The following is a 14,900-nucleotide window of genomic DNA, read 5'->3' on the forward strand; positions in this document are numbered from 1 at the left end:
GCGGCAGAGGCCGGCGTGACGTTGCACCAGCCTGAGGTTCGCCGTGCGTTCCCCCGGGGAAGTTGTCCCTGGATCCCGGGACCCTGGCAGTAGCGAGCTGCACAGGCTCCCGGGAGGGGAGGTGTGGACAGTGACCTGTGCTCGCACACAGGCTTCTTGGTGGCAGCAGCAGCAGCCTTAGCGTCTCATGCCCGTCTCTGGGGTCTGCGCTTTTAGCCGCGGCTCGCGCCCGTCTCTGGAGCTCCTTTTAGCAGCGCTCTTAATCCCCTCTCCTCACGCACCAGGAAACAAAGAGGGAAGAAAAGGTCTCTTGCCTCTTCGGCAGGTCCAGACTTTTCCCCGGACTCCCTCCCGGCCAGCCGTGGCCCACTAACCCCTTCAGGCTATGTTCACGCCGCCAACCCCAGTCCTCTCCCTGCGCTCCGACCGAAGCCCGAGCCTCAGCTCGCAGCCCCGCCCGCCCCGGCGGGTGAGCAGACAAGACTCTCGGGCTGGTGAGTGCCGGTCGGCCCTGATCCTCTGTGCAGGAATCTCTCTGCTTTGCCCTCCGCACCCCTGTGACTGCGCTCTCCTCCACGGCTCTGAAGTTTCCCCCTCCGCCACCCACAGTCTCCACCCACGTAGGGGCTCCTAGTGTGTGGAAACCTTTCCTCCTTCACAGCTCCCTCCCACTGGTGCAGGTCCCGTCCCTTCTTTTGTCTCTGTTTTTTGTTTTTTTTCTTTTGCCCTACCCAGGTACGTGGGAGAGTTTCTTGCCTTTTGGGAGGTCTGAGGTCTTCTGCCAGCGTTCAGTAGGTGTTCTGTAGGAGCAGTTCCACGTGTAGATGTATTTCTGGTGTATCTGTGGGGAGGAAGGTGATCTCCACGTCCTACTCTTCTGCCATCTTCTCTCGAAAACCTCCTTCAGTTCTTTGAACATATTATAATAGCTACTTTCAAAGTCTTTGTCTGCCAATATTTGGGGCTCCCCAGAGGCTGCCTGCTTTTTTCCCTCTGTATGGATCACACTTTCCTGTTTTTTGAAAACAGCTCATTTTCGATAATATATTGTATCAACTTAGAATACTGATATTCAGCCCCCGCTGGTTGTTGTCATTGTTGTTTGCTTATCTGCTTATTTGTTTAGTGACTTGCCTGGACTAGTCCAGGAACGTCCGTTTCTTCAGCAATGTATACCCTCTGATGTCACCCCTCACAGGTGCAGCCTTGGGCACACGTGCAGTTTCCCTGACAACCAGGGATGACCGGTCTTAGCCAGGGTCCCCTTGTCTCTCGTTCTTGCCTCCCCGTTAGGATTCTGGATTGTCTCCCACCACGGGTATCACACCCAGCTGTTAACCTCCACTACCTGCTAGCTCTATCATTTCTGACAATGCTCCAGGGTATAAATTACTACATAGTTTGATCCAGTTACAGCCCAGCCCTTCTGCAGTGGCAGGATGTTGTTAACCTTTGAATTTTTCTCTAACCCCCAAGAGGGCTCTCCTTAGCTGTCTCTTTGCCTGGTTCTCGCTGCTAAACTTCTGGCCGGTTTATTATTACTTCACTTGTTGCTATCGTGGAGCTGCCAGCTTCCTCTCAATTTCTCACCCCTGTGGTCGCCATTGTTTCCAACAATGCCCTTAGGCCTGCTCCGGTCCAAATACAGCCATTCCCCTCGGGCAGAGCAGGGGAGCTCTCTATTCTTAAGGACTGACTCTCCCCCTAGCAGGACCTCTGTGTCACAGCACCAAAGCTGGAGTGGGGCCAACAGCCCTCTTCTCCATAGTGACGCACTTGCTGAACCAGCGGGGCGCTGGGTGGAGACGGTAGCCCCTGGTCTTCTGGGCAGTGTGGAACTTCTTCCGTCCTAGCCAGCTGGGGTGGGGGCGATCAGGGCTCAGTATTCTCGACCTGCTGTGCCTGATGCACATCGTCCAGCCTCCCAGCGAGGGCTGCGTGAGGGAAGGAAGCCCAGTTCTCTTGGCCATACCTGCCTGGAATAGAGTTCTGCACTGTGGAGCTGGGGGCAGGCAGTTGGATGAGAAATGCCGGCAGCTTCCTGCTCCAGGTCGAACCAAATTGCTGGACTAGGGGGCTGGGTCTTCTTGGCCACATGTGCCCAGAGTGGAGCTTCTGTCACCCTGGGCTGAGGGGCAGGGCGGGGCAAGTCATAGGTCAAGTGGCTCAGACGCTTGCTATCTTTAGTGATTTTAGATTTTCTGGAATAAGTCTTCCCCCCTTTGCTATATGCCCTTGGCACCAATTCCAGGGACTCTAAACGTTTATAAGATAATTTTCCCCAGTTAAATCATTGTTCCACTAGGGAGAGGACCTGCTCGCTCCCGTGACCGTCCTGGAAGGATCTTTGTATTGATGATTGGTTGACTGGGGCGGGGTCTCCTGACCTCCCTTCCTGTCCACCCGCTCCTCCAGAGCCAGAAACCCTATGAGGTCTTGGCCGGAAGAGCTCTTTTGCGAAGCTAATATTTCACTAAAAAAAAATAGTGATGCCATCCTTTTCTCCCAATTTGCAGAAATACTGCTCAAGTGAAAATTCTAAGAATCCGTTCACAGGTGCACAACAACCTGACTGATCCGAGTTGCTCTGAATGAGGCCGTCAGTGCCACATGACACGTGCTGTGGCTCTCTATGTACCTCTGTTTAGGAAAAAGAGGTTCTGTCTCTGTTTTATCGCACAGATGCTCATGAATTACACCAGGGCTACTGTTCAAATCGCATCTTAAAAATTGTTTTCGAAATCCAAAGAAACAGTTTTCAAGACCTCTCCTCCAACCAACTTAGACCAACCCCCTCCTGCTTAATTAATTCCCTAATAATATTTGAGTCTGTCATCTTGCCCATATAGTACCCAAAGTGCTGAGATTATCTCTGTTAGCAGCTTGCCAGGCATCCATGCACCTTTAGAAACTCTCACAGTCCGTCTGCCAGCACATCCAATCACAGGCTGGCCTTCTACAGTTTCCTGGGAAACCAACACACAACGCTATTTCATTATCACACAGGAAACTTAAAAAAAAGACCCTGCAGTGTTTCCTTTGTGTCAATAATTCTAAATCACTAAAATACATCCTCATGAAAAAATAATAATGTCATATAAACAATAAGCAGGGCAGGCAGCAGAAGGACGAATGGCATTTTAATTCGGTGCCTTCTTGTGAAGGCAAAGGCAAGACCTGAGCAGGAGCCAGGAGGCCCCGCCCCCGGCCCCGGCCCCGCCCCCACCTCCGCCCTCACCCCGCCCCGCCCCCACCTCCGCCCTCACCCCGCCCCGCCCTTACCCCCGCCCCCGCCCCCACCCCCGCCCTCGTGTGTCATGAGACCTGGGTACGCTCTCACTCTCCCTAAATGAACAGGAAGAAGCTAAAGGAGCAGCTCTTAGTCTCTCCTCTCCTTTCTGCACGATGGTTTTGATCTCTCACAGTGGCTTTTGGGACCACTCGGCTGGACCTGCAGCCCTGCCACTCAAGGCTGCCAGCCGCCCAGCTTGGTCCCCACATGAAGCACTCTGCTCTCCAGATGCAGTGGGAAAAATCCCAGGGCAGGTTCTGACTGGCTCGGCTTAAGCCACATGCCCACCCATTAGCCAGTCACTGCTTTCTGAGGGTCAAGCCCTTCAGCCCATGTCACAGGGAAAGGTGGGGCAAGGGTCACATCCTTCAAAGGGTCACACTTCAGATGCAAACACTGGGACATCACCGTGAGCTGGACAGCTGACCCCGACTGTCTCCTGCCCGGGCCTCTTAGTGCCCACATTTGTCACAGGCCTAGGGGACACTGAGATCTGTGGTTGAGAAAATGCATAATGACACATAGCTACTAAGAGGTCTCCAGTGAAACTACATTTTGTTAATCACGTGAACATACACATGAGTGTGGGACACGTGATGTGCATTCCCGAAGCAGCGCTGGACATACTCTGAGAAATGCTGGCTCCTGCAAGAACTCAGAGCCCCCTTCCAGGCCGCCCCTCGGTCCCTCGGTGACTGCGAACCCGGCTTCCCCACATCCTGAACAGCTGCAGGAGGGGGGACAAGGGTAGAAAGAGGGGAGAGAAGTGCCCCGGGACACCCCCTGGGTGTGGGACGTGTTTATAAAACGAGTGACCGCCGCATATGATGGCCTTTCCATCATTGGAGAGACCTGGTGTGAGACCCACCCATTGGAGTGTCTCTAACCTTTTATACAGCTGGGGTTGAAGGCGGCCCCGAGGGGTTACTGAGAAGCCTCTGTCTCTGCCACCTGGGCTGCGATGCCAGAGCTGGGTCTGCCCCCACTCTGTCCCCAGCCAGTATGACCCTGACATGGTCACTGCTTCTGTGGGCCTCCATTCTCTCCAACACAAAATGAGATGGAACCCAATCGCGACTTCTCACATTTGTCCTCACGTGGTTGGGACGGTGGGTGGGGAGGACCCCAAACACTGAAGGGTGAAATCTTGAATCTTAAAGTTCAGTCTTCAGATCATCATAAACCCTGACCCCGTCTGTGAAACCAGGAGCCATATTGCTGTCGTCCAATCCTGAACATTCCGTGAATTCCTCATGAGGAAAGAGGGCTTCGGTGTCTTCCTTCCCCTGAGCTTCAGGAAATTTAGAACCAAAATCAGTGTCTGAAGAAGTGACAGACCCAACTCAGGGACTGATAACAGATTCCTCAGCTTCTCTCCGTGATCTCTGTCCTCCTTTCTCTGAGTTTACACAGAGCTTGGCCTCGTAAGCCCCTCAAGGCCTCTAGAAAACAGATGAAGGATAAACCTTAACCACCAGCCACACATGCAGGTGCCTGATCTCTTATCTGAAAAAGATACACTTTCAAGAACTGGGCGTTTCTCAGGTTGGGGCTGAGTCCTGTATCGGGTCACATCCCCAGCGGGGCCAGGGGGGCACTCTCGCGGAACCCACTCGTGTTTCTGCAGCAACCCCTGAGGCCATCCACACCGGACGGCCTCCCAGCAGTTCAGCTCGGGGTCCGCGGCACTTTAGCTCAACGCAGGTCAGGCTCTGCCTCCAAACAAGTTGCAAAAACAGCCTTTGGTTTTCAGAGCATCATGGGCTTGGGACTGACGACTAGGGGGTGGTGAGCCTATTCAGCTGCCGTGCAGGAGGGGCTTGGAGCCGGGAACCCCGAGGCCTGGGTGGCCAGGCTCAGGGGAGGCTCCCACGCCGCCCAGGGCCCACAGAGCCCTTTTTCATCCATAAACCGGAATCCTAACTCCCACCTTGCAGGGTCATGGTGCAGCGACAGAGGTGGCACGAGGCTACTCTGTTGGGAGCAGTGTCCACAGGAGAGAAGCCTGTGCTACCTCTCGGCATCGCTGTCCAGTGATGGAGGAGCCGTCCTCCACCTCCGGGATGTGTTGGGAGGGCATTTTTGTCAGCCCCCGTTTCCAGGAGCTCTGCCTCAGCCATGTATGATGTCACAACACAAATGGTTTACATTTAACGTCCTGAGAATTCCCAGATCTGTGACTCACCGTCGTTACTTTATGTAAATATTCCATTTAGAGCAAGGGTTTCAGTCTGTGTCTGAAAAATCCCAGAAGTCTCTGGCTCCACCGTATGTACACGAGGGGTGTCTGCACAGCCAAGAGGCCGCCCGCTCTCACACCACAGAATGCTGCTCCCCAGGTGAAGGCCGGAAGGGTACTGTCCCCTCCTCCCCTGCCCCCACCCCAGCCTGGCCACTGCTCAGAATCCTCCCAGAGCCTCCAGGGAATACACGTTCCAGGGCCCCATCCCAGACCCACTGAGTCAGGAGAGCAGAGCGGGAGCCGCCGCCCAGGAAGCTGTGCTCTTCCAAGACTTCCCCGGAGATTCTGAGCCAGCATTAGGGGGACACTCAGTCCTTTATACCACCCAGGCCTCCGTCACCCTCCGGGGAGAGGAAAAAGGGCAGGTGTGGCTGAACCCTTGACGGCTCGGCCCTGGAGCCCAGGGGGGAGGCGCCCTGCCCGTGGGCAGCTGGAGTGTGAGGGACCAGCCAGTCATCCGCCCACTGCCCACGGTGACCTTCACCTGGCAGGGTGCCCCGCGAGGGGAGGGGCTTTACTCGGCCACGATTCCTGTCCCCTCCCTGAACTTGAAAGGCCGGAAGCCACCGTGCCTGCAGACCCATTTTTGGCACATGGAAGGTGGCGTCTGTGAGGTCCGGGGTAGCGGGCGCGGGGAGGAACCCCTGTGCTTTCAGGGTCTGGGGAGCGTCTTGGGTGCGGGTCCTCACAGCAGAGCCCGGCCAGCCTGGGTGCCATCCCCACCCACCAGGGGGCAGGAAGCTCCCAGGATTCAGGGGAGGGGCCCCGGGACCACCTGGCAGGTCTGGGACAGGGGAACCGGGAGCCCTCCCTGCTCTGGGAAAACACTTCGGCCTCCACTGTCTGGATCAGCCGACCTTCCAGCACTGAAAATCCACTCCCAGGACCACACAGTACACGGCATAGAGTTTTACTTCAAGAAGATGAACATAGAAACTGTGCGGGCTAAATGCTCTTACTAGAAACTGCTGCTTGGTTTTGTAGAAAGAAAAGGGGGGAAAGACCCTCAGAGGGACTGATCTTGAGCCGTCAATGGGTGGCCCACTTCCTCCACCAGCTGCTCGGGGGCCGCATGGTGAGGGGTCAGGTCCCTCAGTGCCTGGAGAGGGAGAGGCCCGTAGCACTTCAGACACCACGACACCACGTTCATTTACGGTGTCCTTTCTTGGCAACCTCCCCTCGGAGATTGGCATGGACGTGACATTCCCTGGAAATGTGTGTCCCATGAAGGACAGACCTCCTCCTCACCCCCTCTCAAGCTCAGGATGGGATCCCATTGGTCTGTGGGAGCCTGCGTCACGGTCTTGGGCAGGCTGTGGCTCCTAGGCCTTCCACATTCCCGTGCTCTTCTGTATTCTGCACTGCGAGGATACACACCATCCCCTTGAGGCTGTGTAGACCTCTCCTGGGTGGGAGATGGGGTGTAGACCTCTCCTGGGTGGGAGATGGGGTGTAGACCTCTCCTGGGTGGGAGATGGGGTGTAGACCTCTCCTTGGGTGGGAGTGCTGTGTAGACCTCTCCTGGGTGGGAGATGGGGTGTAGACCTCTCCTTGGGTGGGAGATGGGGTGTAGACCTCTCCTTGGGTGGGAGATGGGGTGTAGACCTCTCCTGGGGTGGGAGTGCTGTGTAGACCTCTCCTGGATGGGAAATGGAGTGTAGACCTCTCCTGGAGCACGAGTGCAATGTAGACCCTCCTGGGATGGGCTCAGGCACAGTGATGGGTTGGGGAGCAGAGGCTCAAGGGCAGTGAGACAGCACATTGCCCGGCTTGGCGCAAGCTCAGCCCGGGTCTCTTGCGGGGTGGTCCGGGGGTTCCGTGCGCGGCTTGTGTGGAGTGTAGGAGGTCTGCGGTGGGGGAAAAGGGAGGAAACAGGTGACCGGCACCATCCCACCATGGGCGGCCAGTACTGGTCCCCTTCCTGACCCTTCCTGTTCCCCACTCAGCCCTGCTGCCCACGGCCACGCTCCCCCATAGCTCCACCCCCCGTGTCCACGGGCCCCCTGAGCTCCCCCCAGCCCCCCAGCCCCCCGGCTGACACCTTGCTGTCCATCCGTCTGTCCGCAGGGCACCGAGTCCGAGTCCGAGGACGCGCTCCCCCAGCACTCCTTTGTCAACCACTACCTGAGCGACCCCACCTACTACAACTCTTGGAAGCGGCGCGCGGGCGCGGCCCCGCACAGGTACGAGGCGGTGGCGGGGGCCGAGGCCGGGCCGGCCCCGCGCGCGGTGGTCACCACGCAGAGCGCCGTGTTCACGCCCGCCGCCCACGGCGCCCGGACTCCGCTCACCGGCTTCTCGTCCTTCGTGTGAGCGGCGCCGACCCCGCGGCGACCCTTGTTAAGACAGTCAGCCCCGGGAACTGGGCTCCAGCTTGGGTTTAAGAGGACCTGACGCCTGGTGATTGATTTTACCCACTTGCGAACGCGAGATTGCAATTAGGAAAGTTTTTTTTTTACTGGCTTTTTGTAACATCGCTGCAGGAAGCGGGTTTCTTTGTTTTTCTTTTCTTTTTACGAGAAGGTGTGTTTCACTGGTGCAAGGGCTCATCACCCCGACCTGGGAAGACCTGAGCCCTCGGGTCCCGGGCTTCTCCATTCTGCGCCGACTAGGAAGGCTGGGGGGTGGCGAGAGACGGGGGTCCAGGGAGGCCACGCCTCTTGCAGGCCACTCCCTTCTCTTCTCTAACCCCTGCCTGAGAACCAGCGGCCCGCCTGGGGCTCCATCCCACCGTCTCCGTCTCCAGCGTGCGAAGAGCATGTGTGTGACCCAGGCTCAGGGCCTCCAGACCCAAGGGCGTCCATCTCTGAAATGTCCTCACTCGGCAGTTTGTAGGCGAGGAATCGGCTTTAAGGTTCCAGGCTGCGGGGCCACAGATTCCAAGGTTCCGTTCGGTGTCCTTCCAGGGGTGAAATATTCGGGGCTCCCCCTTCCTTTCTCCCTTTCGACCTCGCAGCACAGGAGCAGGAAGCACCCCTGCTCCCAGCAGCGCCGTGGCCCTCGGCAAGCTCGCTCCTTCCCTGACAGCACAGCAGCGCCGTGGCCCTCGGCAAGCCCGCCAACCCGAGCGAACGAGGCAGCGGCTGCAGAATCGCTCGCTGTGTTAAGAGGTGTGCATTGTTAACCAGAGTATTTTTTAAATCTTTTTATCTTTTTTTAAAATATGTCACATGAAATGAATGAGTCTCAGCTGTCTCCAGGTGCCTTTTTATTAATTGTTTAGCTTTGTACATGGGAAAGACGAAGAGCGACAGTGTCTCCAAGTATAGCAAAACGGCTCTGAGAAGACGGGGTCCCCAGCCCCTCTCCCCACCCCCCGTGCCTGCCAGGCCCTGCCGTGCGCGTGGCCCGCGGCTTTCCTTGGAGCGCGCGCGGCCTGGGGCCTCCGGGTTCCCGCCGCTGCCATGACTGGTGTGGCTGTCCCTTCCCCAACCCCAGGCCAGCTCTTAGCCTTAATGGATTTTCTGGAAACCGTTTTTTACTTTAATTGTTACTGTTTTGTTTTCGTTTCTTAGCTAAATGGAAATAGCGTGAACTATTTTGAAACTCCAAACCATAGCTCTGCCTCTAGCCCATCACATCATTTTTTGCAAAAGGTGTGTGAGGTACACGTGGTCAAGCCGTGGTCCCAGGGCCAGATGTACGGGGAGCGCTGCTGCTGTCAGCGGGGGGTGTGCCCCACCCCTCCGGGGGGGGCACTGCAGAAGGACCCTGCCCCCGGCAGCCCGGTCATCCGGAGCCTGTCCACACCCCCCCAGGGCACAGGACGGGCCTGCAGGTCCCCAAGGGGGGAAGGGCTGGGCCAGCCACCCACGCCACAGGGAGCCAGTCTCGTGGCCACCCGCGGGTCACGCGGTCTGCGGGGTCCCTTCTTCCCACGCCTCCTCCGGGCAGAGGGCTGTCTTAACCCTCTGATTTCAGAGTTGCTGGGTGCGGTATCCCCAGGAGACCAAGGAGAGTTTTGTGTTGCTGAAAAAAGGCCTCTTCTGTTTGAGAGTTTGTGTTGGGTAAAAAAAACCCTTTCAGTTTCTCTAAAAGTAGAAGTAGGAGGTGTGGAAAGGTTCCTTTCTCTCTCTCCTCCTCCTTCCTTCTCTCTTTCCTTCTTCCCTCCCTCCCTCCCTCCCTCCCTCCCTCCCTCCGTTCCTTCCTTCCTTTTCTGTGTAGAGGGGAAACGTTCTAAACCAAAAATCCTAGACGCTCTGCCCAAAGCCTCTCCTGCATGAGAATCGCTCCCTGGACGGGACCCACCCAGGGCACAGGACCAGCCACCTCGGTCCTCTCAGTCCCAGACGGGGAAGTGGACAGGAAGCCCCAAGGCTGCAGCTCGAATTTCTCGGAAGACAAGCGACGGACAGAGAATGTGGAGAAACACTGCCTTCCGCGCTCTGCTCTCTAAGCCATACGTCCGTTGCTTTATATACGGGAAAGTGCTGAAACGTCGTAGCGTGGGGACGGCTTGGTTTGAGGCGTGTTTCTGGCTTTTGGGCTTTTGTGACAACATGACGCCTTTTTCCCCAGGCTCATTACACTTCCTGTGTTCTCTCTGCTCTGAGCGAACTTCTTTGGGACGGAACAGGCGGTCCGAGGCGGCGATGGGCCTTGGCGTCCGCGCTCCGCCCAGTGGCACCGGCGCTGTGGGCCGTGGGAGCTACTGGACCAGAGGAAGAGTGGGGTGTCTCTGGTTAGGTTTCAGCCTCCAGGTAGTGTGGGCGTTGAGAAGCGTCGATTCCTAACCTCTCATCTTTAGGGAGGAAAAAAGAAAATCACAGGATAGGAAAATGGATACTGGATTTTAATCTCGGCTCTGAAAAAAAGGACGAGCACCATTTCTCTAACCGAGGCAAGGAGGAGTGTTCTATCCTGCCGCCTTCCGAGCCATGGTGCCCTTCAGGTGTCTCGCGCTCAGCTGTCGCTGAGTCCCCCAACGAAGGCCCCGTGATGGGCAGGCAAGCTGCCCTTTCCGCGTGAGGACCCGCAGCGAAGCAGCCGCAGGGCCGCGCTCTCTGTCTGAGCGGCAGGGATGGGTTTGCGCGGGGCTCCCGTCCGCACTGGGGACTCCGCGCACAGGTTTCCAGGCCAGTGAGCGGCCGGGCGGGGCTGTGGGCCGTCCCCGTGGTTAGCGGGCCGCGGGGCACATCTCCTTGACTGCACCTCTTCCTCTCAATAAATGGGTCCAAACCAAGGCCTCCCCTTCTCAGCCATGCTTTCAAGGAGCGCTCGGTAAATGTCGTCGCGGAAGAGACGTGATGTGGGGCAGCTTCGGGGGAGACTGCGGAGGGTGGCGCGCGCTCCGTAAACCCCTTGTGACGCTGTGCCTGCCCTGGACCGCGACGGGACTGAAGCATGGTGTTTGCATAATGTTTCTAAGGGTTTGTAGCATGGTTTTCCGTTTTTACGATTTCCTGGCACACTGTAGTCCTTGTGCCAGTGAGCGGTCATATCCACGTATCCAGATGCGGCTCTTTGATTCGGCATCCCTGTAGCGGGGACCCTCCAAAAGGTGGGAGCAGGTAGAGATCTAGGAACTGAGCTGGTCTGCGGTGCGTGCCTCATTTCCTGTCAGCCTCACCTTCTGGTTTATCGGGGGCTTAGGTCAGTCCTGAAGTCTTCCCGGCAATTTTCTGGAATTGTGCAGAAAACTAGACCTCCTTAAAAAAAAAAAATTGTAGGAAGACAGGGAGGTACTATGGGTACGATTTTTAATAAAAGCATCATTTTGTTCCTTATGCGCCTGTGATTTTCTTCAGCAAGTGTTGATAAGTGACTCATGAATTCTAGGGCTGTAGGATCGAACACTGAAACGTCAGCCCAGTGCCGCGCTGGCCCCTCCTGGAGATGCAGGTGTGGACGCACAGCAGAGGTGAGGTCAGAGGGGTTCAGTTTTAGATCTCCCGGGGAGAGGCACGCCCGGGAAGCAGCCCGGCCAGGTGGCCAGGGGCCTGAGGCGAGCAGCCTGGGGCCCGCACACCCCGGCATGGCCAGCAGCCATCCTCAGTACCAGCCCCCCACCGCCTGGAGTACCCCACAAAGACTCCACAGGTGCCTGGAGGGGAGACTGCTCGCTCATTGCCAAACTTAGCCTTGACTGGGGGGAGACTGCCCACTCCGATGGACCCTCCCCTCCCCTCTCCATGAAGGCCCAGCAGGTTCCGGGAGCCTGAGGTCCTTCCCGCCCCTTCCAGCTGGGCCCGTGTGTGCCCTGGGGCCAAGGTGCCGTGGGTGCCAGGGTCCAGGAGGGGCTTGGCTTTGCCCTCAGCCTCAGGTCCTCCCAGCCTCAGAGCGTGGCTCTCCACGTGGTGCTTAAAAATCCCAGTGCTCGGCCACACCCAGGCCCAGGAAGACAGAACCTCTGGGGTTTGGGCCCAGGCATCCAATTTTCGGGGGAAAAGCTGCCCAAGTGATTCCAGGTGCCACCAAGGAGGACATGCGCTGCGAGGATGGGGCCCGGGGGCTGGGTCGAAGGAGGGAGAAGGGGGCCTATGCTTCCGACTTGGCCCTTTTGCTCCAGAAGCAAACACTGACAAGCCAGAGGTGAGAACATTTCATTTTCCCTCTGTCCTCCACATTGCCTGCCTACATTCCGCCCCCATAAATATGCACTTAAGGTCAGCCCACGTTGCAGTATTTTGGACACCGCAGCTGCCGTGTGAAGGGTGCCATTTCCGGGTGGCGCAGTCTGCTCTGCTTTCGTCCATCCGCAGGGTCCACCGTGCCCTGTGGGTCTCTCAGGATCCCGTTTTGCAGGCGAGGAGACACACCCAGGGTGAAGCCATTTGCCCCAGGTGGACACGGGGCAGAGGCAGGGTCCAGACCAAGCAGTCAAGGGCTGCAGAGCAGGTAGAACCGCTGCACGGCCCACCTTCCCAGAGGCCATCTGCCTTCCCCAAGCTTTCCTCCCATCAGGGACAGCTGGCCTCGGGGAGGCAGGGGCCCAGCGCAGGGTCCAGCGTGGCGACCACACCTGCACAAAAAGGCATGGAGCTCAGAAGTTATTCTCCCCCCGCATGGGTCTCTCCTTTGTTAGTAAAGAGAAAATGCAGGAGTTCACTTGCGCAATCTGGCCTGTTCTAGGCAAAGCCTGGCCGTTGTTACTGTTACTGTTGTTATCACTGAAAAGTTAATGTAAAAACTTTAGAAATGCAACCAGTGATCACAGAGAAAAGAAATCTCCATCACCTTGTTGGATGACAGTTAGATGGACCTCCCCAAGAAGGAAGAATGACGGGGGGAGCCCTCACTGCACACAGCCGGCTGGGTGAGCTCAGTGTGACCTCTCCATTCTCTGCAGGAGGGGAGGGAGCCATCACCTTGATGCCTACACCTTCCTGGGAGAAACACGTTGTTCCCGGGCTTTGAGTTTCTTCTGGTCCTCTCCTCCACAGAGAGCCCAGTCCATGAGCAGGTGAAGACCCGGGCATTGCCCTCGGCAGGGCACCTCTGAGACGAGCTGGGCCCCCAGGGCAAGCTCGGGGCTGAGGGGGCCCTAGAACGTGTCTCTCCTGCCCTACACACCCTCGCTGCTCCTGGGGCATTGCCTGTCCCCCGAGCGATACTGTTGGGGCAGGACGACCTCCCAGGAGACAGGTGAGCCAAGTGGGGCTGAGGGGGCAGGTGCCCCTCCTGGGAATGAGGCCCCCAAGCAGGGGAAGAAGCAGAGGCGCCTCTGAGGTTCCTCCCGGCTGCAAGAGCAGCCTTGCTTCCTGGCCAATTCCAGGGCTCCCAACAGCCTCTCAGTAAGTTCCCCTGTTTAACTTAACTTAGCTTAACCACGCCCCTGCTGGCAGCTGGAGGGGTCCTGGTCCCCAGGCCGAGCTCTGGGCGCCTGTAAGGCCACCCCGGGGGCTCCTGCAGCAACACCTGGGGGCCCTCAGCCCCAGGGGAGCAGTCACATCCTCGGCTGCCTGGGCTCAGGAGCAAATCAGAACGGCCTGGTTTCCAGCTGGGACAAAGGGACGGTCCACATTATAGACAGGATGTGCCAAGCGGGCAAGGGCTAGTACACAGCGAGCTGTGGATGTCGCCTTACGTGTGTTTTCCACAAAACAAAGCATTTCTGGGGGGGAGAAACACTCTGTGAAAATCATGAACTACATTTTATCCTTTTTTTTTTTTTTGATTGATTGATGTTCTTTACGTTTTTTTTTTTTACATTCCTTTTTTATAATATTCTTTTCCATTATGGTGTATCAAATACTGAATCTAGTTCTCTGGGCTATATAGTAGGACCTTGTCGGTTATCCATTCTATATATAAAAGCTTACATCTGCTCATCCCAACCTCCCACTCCATCCCTCCCCCAACCCCCTCCCCCTTGGCAACCACCAGGCTGTTCTCTATGTCCGTGATTCTGTTTCTGTTTCATAGATAGGTTCATTTGTGTCATATTTTAGATTCCACGTATAAGTGATATCGTATGGTATTTGTCTTTCTCTGTCTGACTTACTTCCCTTAGTATGATAATCTCTAGGTCCATCCATGTTGCTGCAAATGGCATCATTTCATTCTTTTTTATGGCTGAGTAGTATTCCATCACATGTATGTACCACGTCTTCCTTATCCGTTCCTCTGTTGATGGACATTTAGGCCGCTTCCATGTCTTGGCTGTTGTGAATAGGGCTGCTATGACATAGGGGTGCATGTCTCTTTTTGAACTAGAGTTTTGTCTGGATATATGCCCAGGAGTGGGATTGCTGGATCATATGGTAGCTCTGCTTTTAGTTTTCATGAACTATTTTTAAACGGCCCAGCCTGAAGTGTCCTCTAAGTCAGCATCGCTGTGCCCACCCACCCAGAACATCAGGTAAATGGTTAACAGGGACCAGTTGCCCCCTGTGTACACGTACCCCTTCCTCCACCACAGCCGAACCCTTCTCCCCGGACGGAGGCAGTGATCCTCTCTTCCTCCACCAGTGATGATCTCCCAGAGCACCCGCCTGTGGGCACCGGAGACCCCCCAGCACCAAGAACAGGCAGAGCGACGAGGGGCTCTGAGGCTGGTGACGAGGCCTCCCCGGACGTCCCGGGAGAAAACTGAAGTTTGACATGGTTGTTGCCAATTTCTGTGACATTGGCACGTAAGTTTTAGAGGTTTAGTTTTGTCATGAACTGAAACCATTCTCAGATACTTTATTTGGGAGCCGCAGAAGCTTTTGCAAACCTTCTGATCAACCGGCCTGTTTTCCGAACACGATCGGTTCGCCAGACGCCTATTTTTAAATGATTTGAACATGTCCGTGGCTTTGCTCATACAAGGACCTTAGGGTTTGCAAAAGTCTCTTTCCCTTTAATAGCTGGAGTCAGTTAACAGCCAGCATGGGCGAAAATTCCAAGCTGTTAATTTTGGGCTCTGCAGTCTTAAAAACGTCT

The 14,900-nt window shown here is 56.4% G+C and overlaps 1 protein-coding gene across 1 annotated transcript in view; it reads left to right on the forward strand.

Moving 5' to 3' along the window:
• The window catches only part of LOC111170349 (protein sidekick-1), an 85,736-nt gene extending 76,453 nt beyond the window's left edge, over positions 1–9,283 (forward strand). Inside the window, exon 18 of the mRNA XM_089895465.1 lies at positions 7,602–9,283. Coding sequence (XP_089751591.1) covers positions 7,602–7,847 — 246 coding nt within the window. The 3' untranslated portion in view covers positions 7,848–9,283. The remainder of the gene's footprint in view (positions 1–7,601) is intronic.
• The last annotated feature ends 5,617 nt before the right edge of the window (positions 9,284–14,900 follow it).

This window comes from Delphinapterus leucas, chromosome 15, assembly GCF_059928025.1.
Source record: "Delphinapterus leucas isolate spDelLeu-1000000601 "Yukka" chromosome 15, BTC_Dleu_Yukka2, whole genome shotgun sequence".
NCBI classification, from domain to species: Eukaryota; Metazoa; Chordata; class Mammalia; order Artiodactyla; family Monodontidae; genus Delphinapterus; species Delphinapterus leucas.